Source organism: Arachis duranensis, chromosome 8 (assembly GCF_000817695.3).
Source record: "Arachis duranensis cultivar V14167 chromosome 8, aradu.V14167.gnm2.J7QH, whole genome shotgun sequence".
NCBI classification, from domain to species: Eukaryota; Viridiplantae; Streptophyta; class Magnoliopsida; order Fabales; family Fabaceae; genus Arachis; species Arachis duranensis.
Window position 1 is genome coordinate 15,447,112 of NC_029779.3, and position 12,042 is coordinate 15,459,153.

Genomic DNA, 12,042 nt, shown 5'->3' on the forward strand with positions numbered 1-12,042 from the left:
TGCGATTGAGAGGGTCAGGGCGGAGACTAGGACCGGGGAGAGGGAGCTTTCTGCTGCAATGGCGGCGTTTCAGGAGAGCGTGGCTAGTCCGCGCGTGTTGCAACGCGTTAGGAGAGTCGGGAGGTTGTTGGATGGGGAGATTGATGAGCTTGATGAGTCTATGGGGGGGATGAGGAACGCCGTGGGAGAGCTTTTTCAGAGAGCGGATGAGTTGAGGGTGGCTACGGTTAGGAAGGTCGTGGCGGTTCTTTCTCCGCCGAAGACGGTTAGGTTTCTTGCCGCGGCCTTGGGGTTTCAGCTACGTGTCAGGCGGTGGGGGATGGAAAGGGACCAGTCCCGTTGACGCCTTTGACTTTTTTTTTTTAAAAATCTTTTTCTTAGAAGTAAAACGAAAACAAGTGCTCTGTGTTTTTTTCCTCACTCTGTTCTGCAGTGTGAGCTGTTTTTATCATGATGATAATGATTATGATTGTTAATCAGATACATTTATTTATCAGTTCCACCATAAGTTTTGGCATCTACATTTATAGTAATTGTGTCATCGTTTCAAATCAATCCTCAGATTCTAAATTCAAAATATAGAAACCAATATTTTGGGGGCAAGATATACAAATAAGGTGAATTCTTTCAAACCCATGGCAATTTTGTGGGTAAGTTATCCTTGTACATGTGTCATCATCTCAGTCATTGATAAAAAAAATTTTTAACCTTGCATTAATACATTCATTGATAACAGCAAAAGCTTTTAATGAACATATACTATAACAAATACTACATTAATTATTGTATACATATACTATATAATGTATTGGGGAACATTTATAATTACTCTAACTTGTTTTTCATTTTATAAAATACCCTCCATCACTTTCTGAAATTCAACATGCATGTCTCACAAGCCTTTAATTCATGTTTCACTTCCTGGAAAACGCATAGAACCCACTGCTCGGTGATTTTTTCGCCTTCGTTCTATACCCACGACCCAACCCTGAAATTTGTTATCCTAGAACCCACTACCGAACCCTGTTTGATTTTTTCACCTTCGTTCTATACCCAGCGTCCATTTAGCAAGAATGATATCCTTCGAGTAACAGGTTCCGGAATTGGTACTCTGCTTTCGTCGGATTGGTGTCGACGTCAACTGAGGAGAGGGCGAACGCTAAACTGATGTGGCTCCGGTAGAGAAATTTGTAGCAGAACTTCTGCTAGATCCGAAGCTGTGGCTGCTGGAAGCTAGTTTACCAACAATCAATTTTCGGCTGCCTTTGAATTAGGTGCGTCGGATTAGGTAAAGGTCACCTCCCTCTGACTCCGACAGTGCATTTTTTATCCGTTGAAGCTCAACCTCTGCTTGTCATCAAGGTATGTCCAGATTAGTTCAATTTGGATGATAGTCTATGCCTTTTTAATGGTTCTCTGTTTAGGGTGTTGGGTTGCTATCCTTGAATTTGGAAATTAAGTTACATTATCTAGTTCTATGCTGTGGCTAGGTTTGGGGAATTGAAATTAAATTGGGTTAGTTTAATTGGATTTGGTTCATTTAATTTTACATGCAGCTTATTTTAGCTTCCATTCGTTGCTGCCATTGGCTCCGTTTATTGACATTTTTGGGTAAAATTATGGCAGGGGTTAAATTATGTCCATAAACGAGGATGATGTGAAGAATGATTCTGATAATGATTTAGGTGATGATTTCGATTATCAACCGAATGCAGAAGACGATGCTGAAGACGACGATGTGGATTCGCTGGATTCTACTAGCAAGAGTGAAGAAGTTTGTGGTGTAAAAAGAATAGCAGATTTAATGGTGGAGGATATTTGGAACCTGGAATTTAGGACAGAGGATGAAGCTTGCCAATTTTATAACGCTTATTCTTGTTGGCATGGATTTGTAATGAGGAAGGACAATGCGGTTAGGGATAATCAAGGTAGAATCATTAGCAGGCAACTTGTTTGCAACAAAGAGGGCTGGAGGAATATGAGGTATCTGAATCATTAGCAGGCAACTTGTTTGCAACAAAGAGGGCTGGAGAAATATGAGGTATCTTGATATGGATGATAGATCAAGGGAGGCAAGGTCACTAACGCGAACCAAGTGTCCAGCTCGGCTTAGGGTAAAGCTTGACTACGGCTGCGGTAGATGGAAGGTATCATGTTTTGTGGAATCTCACAACTACGATCTGACGCCACCCCAATTTGCGCATCTGGTACCGGCCAATCGTCGTCTCACTGTGACTGATAGAGTCCAAGTGGAAAATCTTCATAATTTTGGTGTCAAGAGCTGCCATATTATGGGGTATATTGCATTCCAGAAGGGTGGATATCGTCATGCTGGCTTCACACGAAAAGATTTGTACAACCACATCGATCGCTATCGTTGGGCAAAAGTTAAAAACGGGGATGCCAATGCGGCAATAAACTATTTGATTGGCAAGTCAAACAACGATCCGCTGTTCTTTGGAAAGTATACGTTCACTAGTGACGAAAGGATGGAGCATATTTTTTGGGCAGATAGGTAGTCAATTATCGACTATCACTGCTTTGGAGATATTGTTGCCTTTGATTCAACCTACAAGAAGAATAAATACAACAAGCCTTTGGTCATTTTCTCTGGATGCAATCATCACGGGCAGACTGTTATCTTCGGCTCCGGCCTACTATCTGACGAAACCACAGAGACGTATAAGTGGTTGTTGGAAACCTTTATTGAAGCGATGGGTGGGAAAAGTCCAAAAGCAGTAATAACTGACGGAGACCTTGCCATGCGAGATGCAATCAAGAATGTCCTGCCTGATGCGACCCATCGGTTATGCGGATGGCATCTGCAGAGAAATGCATGTGAAAATATAAAGAATCCTAATTTCCTGCGCGATTTTAAGTGTCTTATATACGACAACAACGACCAGAGAGACTTTGATCAGAGATGGACAGCCATTTTGGATAAGCACAACCTTCTTGGAAGTACCTGGATGGAAAAGACGTACGAAACTCGTGAGATGTGGTTCCATTGTTTCCTCCGGGATAAGTTTTTCGGTTACATAAGGACGACATCACAGTGCGAAGGTATAAATTCTCTCATCAGATTTTATGTTAATCGCAAGAACACCCTCATTGACTTCATGCATAACCTGGATAGGGCCTTAAAGGAGTATAGAAACAACAAATTAATAGCTGACTTTAAGTCTCAGTGCTCAGAGCCAGTGATGATTACCTCGTTGGAGGTATATGAAAGATCTGCATCATGTTATTTCACGCGAAACATTTTCAAGGAAATTCGTAATGAGATTCAGAGGGCAGGGGCTTTGAATATAACGGTACTAAGCACAACCTTGGACAAGGTAGAGTTTAGTGTGACTGCTCTCGGAGACCCGGCCAAAGATCGACGGGTGGAAGTCGATAGAGGTAAGAATATGTTCTCGTACTCGTGCAAGCTGTTTGAATCACGTGGTATTCCCTGTAGTCATATCTTCTGTGCCATGAAGTTTGAAAACATACTTGAGTTTCCAGATTTGTTGATATACAAAAGGTGGACAAAAAATGCAAAGAACGAATTTATTAGCACAGAAATGCCTGTGAATGATGACATCGAAAGGGTCTTAAAGTTTCGAGTTGGAGCATTGGCATCGAATTGCAACAAGCTGTGTGATATTGCTTGCAAGGATCTTGCAGACTTTGATGAAGTCCAGTCTGAACTTGTCAATTTAGTTATCCGCCTACAGTCACGCAAACAAGGCAAGTCAACTCCTAATGTTAACGTGGAAGGCATCAACGATCCCTTTGTTGTCAAAAGCAAAGGAGCCCCTTCCAAGAGGTCTTCTTGGAGGAAGAAGAGAGCATGCTCTAATTGCCACAAGTACGGTCATTACTACAAGCGCTGTCCAGATCTGATGCAGCATAGTGTGGAAGGTAACCCTCGTGATCGATCATACGGCAATGCATCAGCCAAGGACTCAGGTTTTAGTCCAGAAAGGTTTGCTAATTCTTCGAGGTCGTTCTCAATTAAGTCCGAACACCACTCAGGACCTAATACCAAGGTACGATTTGTTTATTCGAAATAGACTCCGGCTGTGAAAATCTTGTTCGGTGTGTGTCCCTTTAAAAACCATTAAACTATGTGAATGTTCCTCTGTTTGGGCAGCCTTTTAAAAAGGGTGGAACAAGAAAGTTTACGGCGACGGGTATGAGGAACCGGAAGGGTAAAGACAACACTTTTGTCGAGGTAATTTTTTTGAATATAAACATCTAATTTCCGTGTCATGAACTGGGTAAACTAATGAAGATGTACTTCTTCTTGTCAAATAAAAAAAATATAAAACAGCGGAGCCTCCATGAAAGCAGCGAATCCATTGACATCGCGTCCACGAATGGTGTTTTCAATAAAAATCTCGACTCGTTAACACAGGTGTTATGCGTAAAACTCCTCCATGCGTAAAAATTATGGTTGTATGCATTATTATAGTTTCTGATTGGGGATTATCATGTTATCAGCAGGTGAAGGAGTCACGACAGGACAAGAGACATTTATTCACGAACTATGAATGTGATAATGATGTCATTGATGATAAATGTGACACACGACATGTGCAGATGGATGTCCGACATCAGTTACCGTCGTCACTGTCTTGTGGCAACAAACAAGGATCGTACATGGTATTGTTCGCGTCGATGCATAGGACACTTTGACCATTTCAAGGAATTAGTCTTGTGAATTGTCACTGCTTGGTTTAGAGGAGTTTTAAGCTGTATTTATTTACGTTAACTATGAATATGTCAATTAGGGTGATAATTATGTTCGATTATATGTATGTGATTTGCTTACATTGCTGTATTCTCGTTGCAGTAAATTGTGGTTGATTTTTGGGTAACGACTTTCTACCATTGTGATTATGCATTTCAGTTGATCAATTAGATTTGTGTAAATTGATTTTTTTCTGTACTTATTCCATTATGATGACAACAATGTTGAATAATATGCATGTGTTTTGCTTACATTGCTGTAGTTTAGTTGTGCTGTTTATTGTGGTTGCATTTGGGGTAAGGACTTCCTACCATTGTGGTTATGCAATACAGTTGAAAAAATAGAGTTGTGTTAATTGATTTGTTTCCTTTCTTAGTGCATTTGATTTATCAACCAAATTATTAGATTGAATGGGTTGTATTATCCAAGGTTTAATGGTTCATACATGGTTTTAAATCTCTTTTGTAACGTCATTATAGATTTAATGGTTCATACATGGTTTTATATGTATGTAACGTCATTAAATCTACTTTGTTATTATGGATTTCCTATATGCATTGAAAATTTTATTCAAGGGGAAATGGCACACTGTGTATGAAAGCAGTTTGAAAATATATATAGATATATGAAGCAGAAGATTCGTAAACACCAACACATTTCTAATGGCTCATATCATAGTTTCGATTATTAGCTTCAATAACATTTTGATGGTGTTAGAGTCTTACATACTGACAGAATTTAACACTAGGAACAATAAATGTTTGAAACACTGCGGACATTTCTTTTAAGTTGTACAATAGCTAATCTTTCTATGTTATCAGATACTTCACTACGGCATGACTTTACTTTGATAGGCATTGTTTTGCTTCCTGGGATTGAGAGCTTGAATGTTTCCAAAATGTAGTCATCCAGCATCCGTAACATTGTTGACTATTATGACCTGATATTAAGAAAACTCATCACGACAACTATACACAATAGATGAACCAAAAAAATCAATGAATTCAGTAAACCTGAAAAAAAAGGATCCACGAAACTACTACTTATCCTTTAGCCTGTGGGTTCTAGGTTCTTCATGAATTTCCTAACCCAGTGTTCTACCTACATACACAACAACAGCCTATGTTACATACAAGTATATAACTTCAAAGAAATACATCACATGGACCAAAGTTCCATTAGTCGCATTCTTTTAATAGCTATACTGCATGCACCCAAACACCAGCCGGGACACTTGTACTCTAAATTAGAAAAAAGAAGCATTTTTTTTAATCTCTAGACGGATATCTTCCGTGGGAAAAATGAATCGGTACCCCAGCACAAGTGTCTAAGTTGGTTTGGAAATGGTTCTTCTCGTCTTCACCATCTTCAAGTCTTGGGGGAGAAGCAACGTCATCTGTTTCCTTTGCGCATCCTCGTCGTGCAATGACATGAGATATCGTTAGTTAACATTTTGCTTTTTTCATCCCTGCAGAAGTATGTGAAAAAGGTACAGCGGTCGTAAGTACAACCGTTCGTGAAACAATATACGGATATCCGGTACGTATGAAAATTATGAATTACTCAAGACAAAATCCAAGGCAGTATTATCGAGGTCTGTAGCCGATGACATGTTGTCGAACTTTAATTTAGTGTGTCAAACCGACTACAGAAGACGTTCCTTGTTCGGCTAAGTGGGAAGGAGTATCAACTCCAATTTTGTCAGAGCTACCAACGGGTGACGGAATAAAAGTCAGACGGAGGAAGGTAGATGATAGTGTTTGGTTGAATGAAGGTTAGTATGCACTTCCTGAGTTCTTAAGACTAAAGCATTGATATTTTGTGGTTTTCAAGTACGATGCTGAATCCGTATACGAATTAATTGTGATCCACTTTGACTGATGCAAAGAATGACTAGTCAAGTTTGAAATGTTTTCATAACGACCGGCAGGGAGTGATACGGAAAATCATTTCCCACATCCCGGTGCTCGTGACGGAAACAGATCAACCTCGAAAATTCAATCATCGGTTCACTCAGTATGGTCACAAGGAATTCACCATGGATTTACCAGTGCACAAAAAAACCACAAAATACCCATGCCTTAGCGCTAAGAAACCAACAACTCCATACCAACTTTCATTCAAACAGACACGAGCATCTATATTTTTTTCTCAGTCAAACCTTTTTCCCGTCACCCGCTGGTACCTCCGACAATATGGTGTTAACATGGACTAACCAATTAACTCTGAAAATTTTATTCACATTACAACTATCACGCCATTGTCTTACCTTCATGGTCAGATTTGTTGGGTGCTTTGGGTTCAGGTATTCAGTGGATTCCTTCAATACGACTGCTTCCGGCGACACCTGTGACTGCAGTTTCCAGCATCTGAATGGCGATGGCAACCCCATGGCTGTCAATTTCATCGACCAACGTGCATCTTGGATCACAAAAGTCCACCCAGCAACACTTCGAATGAACACTGCTTCCCGAACATAATCTGAAATCCCAGACAGACACATCAGGTATAAAACACTCAATAAGTCATTAATCAAATCAATTATATACATTAACATCCATGTTCCAACAAAATCATGTCCAAATACTCAACCCAATATAATGAATTCACAAATTACTCCATAAACCGATAAGAACTTACCATCGTATCGACGATAGAGCCACTTTGATTTAGCGAGAAACTACCCATCCTTGTGGGACGATACAGGGCATCCACGATACTACCGCTAATTGTGACGATTTGTGGAATTAGGGAAAACCTCAACCGAACGAGCGTTGATGGGGTTGAAGACAATCTGCCCATTTATAGAACCCTCGCTTGGTGTTGGATAGTGTGATCTTGGATGTGGATAAAGTCTTATCTCATTAGGATCGGCAATTTGTGGTTCTCGTTCTACTATTCCAGATACACCTCTTCTTATCTATGCTCTAGACCTGCAAAAATGAAACCACATGATTCCCACTGCAAAGTGAATAAGCCCACACCACTCATTAGCCCAACTACCTTAAACAAGTCCACCGGTGTTTATCAACATTAAAGCAAGATTAAAAAAAAACTGGTTACATACGGCTTCATTCAAACATTACCGGTGTTATCATCTTTCTGGATAAACATTTTTATCTTTTACATTTTAATGTCAAACCAAACCAATTTTTTTAAAAAAACCCCCTTTTTTTTGGTCGATTTTTTTTTGGTCGATAAAAAAAAACCCCTTTTAAGTGTCAATTGTAAACCCAACATATAAAGAGAATTTGACCTACAAAAATTTGAGGAGTTGTTGTCTTCCTCACCTATTGGGCCACATTTTTTTATAATTTTTCGTGAAAGCCCAACAAAGTAATCAATTTATTCTGGCTACTCTTCAAAAAAAAGGCAACTCTGCCATTTTTAATGAGAAACTAAGTTTTGTCCAACCAAGTTAGAATGGAAAAGTCAATTAAAAAACGAGCACAAACATACAATATTTGCGAACGCGATGCTGTTTTAGTTAATACCAAAGGTTGATTTCAATTTCATAACACCAAAAAAAAAAGTCATTATAACTGTTCAACAAACAAGACACATATAATACTTTCTAAACCTAATGGAAAAGTCTTAGCATGATATATTTTGACAATGAGGTTAAACACAGGGGCTAAGCACCTTCGGTCACTCATCCTTATGCATCCTATCTGCATCGAACCTGGATGATCGTCACTGGCTCCGTTGATATCACCTCGAAGTCACCCACGCCACCTGCCTTGAAGTTGCACAATGAAGCAAAGTTCTCCCATCCTCCAGAAATAATGCCGAAGCTACCATCCCTTTTTCCACTGTACCTTGTATATGTAGCTTCGACCTGTATGTGGCCATGTGTGAGGATGAGAGGGTGTCTCTGACCAGTGAAGTGACTGAGATGAGGGACGTTCGGCTGATTATAACACAAGAAATTTCAGTTAGTATTATCTACTTTAATGCTTACTTCAGTAAAACAATATTTCAACCAAAATGTCTTAACAACTTAACGCTTACCAATAATCGCGATGACATCATGCAAGCAGTTAGGTCCATCACAAAGAAAGGCCACTTGCTTTTGACCTTTGCGGCAACCGCTCTAGCACTGGCTGAAGGAGGTATGTTGATACACTTTGCAATTTCATAATTACCAGTCCTTATATATGGTGGTTCTTCAGGATCACGGAGTTGGTACGAGTTCTCAATGCCACCAAAATCAAAAATCCTGACTTGGAAAGTGGAATTTCCTTTGTGTGTGAAATATAGCATGGAGTCCAGATTGATTTTGTACATCTGATAGAACTCCTCCCAGCCTCGAGTGAATGCAATTTTGCCACTTTGGAGCTGCGTCCAGAAGCATCGACAGGGGTTATTCCTTCCGTCAGGCACAACCAGGTCCAGGTAGGGGGTAAGGTTTGGTAGCTCATCGGGAGTTATAGGTAATGACTGTTACAAATTGGTGAAGTTCTGTCAAAACATCGATAGCATTGCAAAAACTCTAAAATTAAGAGGTGTTAAGGAAACGGATGTTAGTTACCAGTTTGAACATTGAAGGCCTTATTATTGGCTTCAAAAACCTCATCTTGTAGCTTTGTGTCGTACCGTTATCAATCTCTTGGACTCTCTTACCCTTGTCCTTCGAAGTCGTCGTCTATGGCAAGTGTCACACAGTTGCCAAGTTCAAAAAGGAACAAGGTCAGAGTTCATTTAAAAAAAACCCATACAGTCGAAGCTTCTGATTTAAAATCAACACACATGCATGTTTTTGAAATTGGAAACTAAGTGGTTCAATTTTTCCACACACAGTGCAACTATATTTTGTTGTAATCGTTTACTGTCGTGATCTATTGAATCTTTAACAGAACAATCTTAATCAAACCTAAATGCATAAAATCCTTTTCAGACGATCAAATCAGAAACCCAAATCAGTCCCCCTATCATTTAAAAAATGCCTAACCATCATAATTTGATTTTACTACGATTGCATTTTTTTGTACATTGACACTACATGCAGATGATGATAAACTACCGACCACTATCAGGAGAAGAGTGAGGATAGAGTTTCACCTTGTTTGACATATTCTCCGAGACGAAGCTGTTGGAGTCGATGCCTTCAGCAGTGTATTCTGTGTTATGTTGGGGTTGCTTTAAGGGTTTTTTCTTTTAAGGAAGATGGAAGGTGAATAGTGATTACTGAAGGATACTTATGTTACACGCTTGTGAATCAAAAGAAAATATAAAGTAAAAAATAAGGGGTTAAAAAACGCGGCGTTTTAAAAAAAATAGTTAGTAATTTAGCTACTTAAACCTTGTGGTTTTCGATAATCTCCAACAAATATTATGTTCTATCCCAATAACTCCCCGTAAATCCCTCTCCTTCGAAGTTCGTTTTCAACGAAATACTAAATAAAATTTAATTTAACTTCAAAAAAAAAGAAATCCTAGGAAAAAATCAATTATTAATTGATTGCTATTAACCGCATTAATTTAATAAGTCGGTTTATACGTAACTACTACTATTTCCTTTGAAAATTAAATTCTTCAACAATTGTTCCTATCGAAATTAATGCTAGATTAAATTAAAACCGCTAGAAACTCGAAACAAACGTTTTAAAATTTTTAAAATTAAATTCAATTTTTTAAATAATCTGATTATTGGGTATCTTTTTTTCTTTTTTAAAATGCATGTGACTATCTATTTGATAACTATTATTGTTTATATTTAGATTCTTCAATGAAAATTATTAACTACATAAAACTAAAAAAAATCTTTGCACATTTATAAACGACACATTTCCAAAACATTTTGATAATCAATGAATTAAAGTTTATTTTACGTTTTCCAAAATTTCGGATAACACAGAGTTGGCTAATATTAAGTACCCTCTACCACTGATTCGATGTTTGGTTTAATTTTACATTAAAAGGATTAATAAATTCTCAACTAACATAGTCACATAGCAAAACAACTGAATAAGAAAAAAAGTTACGTTCATTAATCAACTATTGTTCGTCTGAAAACTTCATTGGCATCTCCCTCCCTTCAACCACAGCAATCGTTGAAGTAATTAATCTAGAATGGAGTCTGGATTCCGGTAAGCATCTTCTTCAATTTTTGCCACCTCGTTTGATTGCAGCCGTATCTGTAAAGAATAAAATGGAGCATATTGAAATAACTGCATGCATTGATTAATTAAATAAAGAGTCACAAAATGTTTGGCTACTCCCTTCTTTTATGGTTTCGGGCCACTCTGTTTTATTCGTTGTTGTTTCTACATGTTGGTTTAGGTATGTTAAAGCATTAAGGAACATTCAACAATCGTACAACCAGTTCTATGTGTTTGGGCTCTTTGCAACAGATGTACGTATATCCACAATTTTGCCTTCTTTTGTTGTTATGATTCTGTTAAAAAACGTTTGGAAAACTAAGTTGCCATGGTTTTGTCTTGTTCCGCCACAGGATGATGTTGAATTCTCACCTAATATTGTGAATCTCTTCAAGTGGTATAGTACCACTGATCTTTATTTGGTTGACACTCAAGACAATTGCCTCCACATCACACCCAAGCAAGAAGGTAACAGGTTCTGGATAAAGGGAGCTGATTTAGGGAGGATACGGCGCATGTACAGACGAAGTTCTTTGCTGAGTGTGGAGCTTAGGTACGTCGGCTGGGGAGTATTCTACATGCTCGTCCGGGACATTAACCGGAAAGATGAACTTCCGTGTGTTGTTGATGAACTGTATGCGGTGAAGGTTTTGCCTGACTATATCGTTCAACGCTTAGCTTCGGTGTGCGGGGCTTACATCAACAAAGAAGCCCAACTTAGAGTCTACCAGACCGAGATGTTCCTAAGGAATAACCGCCGGATCCAACAACAGCAATATTTCGATACTCAGCAGTCAGGGTGAGTAACAATGGACAATTATTTTCTGGTCTAATTTCTCATATTTTCATGTTTTTTGCCTAAGTTTTTTCAACTCAACTACAGTGTAAACAAGAGGCAACATGGTGGGGGAGCTGAGGCAGGTCCTAGTAAGCGACAGCGACCCCAGACCTCTCCTGAATCGTCTGTCAACCAGGGGTCAAATTAACAGATTTATGCAGACCTATAAACTTTCCTGTGTAGTGTAATTAATCAAAATGTCATCCTTAATGTGTTATTTTGTATGTGATGTAATGTGTTTGACATTTGGTGATCAGTTGTGATATACTATGGTTTGTATTTATGGTGCGTATGTTGCTTTCTATTTTATTGCGTCTATGTTTGGTTATCAGCAGTGTATCGACCAGATATTGACTGCTACAGCA

General features: G+C 38.7%; 1 protein-coding gene across 1 annotated transcript in view; it reads left to right on the top strand.

Annotated features, from left to right (window-relative positions):
* The window catches only part of LOC107461005 (protein ZW2), a gene marked incomplete in the record, with an annotated part of 1,027 nt that extends 519 nt beyond the window's left edge, over positions 1 to 508 (top strand). Inside the window, 1 exon segment of the mRNA XM_016079433.3 lies at positions 1 to 508. Coding sequence (XP_015934919.1) covers positions 1 to 343 — 343 coding nt within the window.
* Between the last annotated feature and the right edge of the window lie 11,534 nt (positions 509 to 12,042).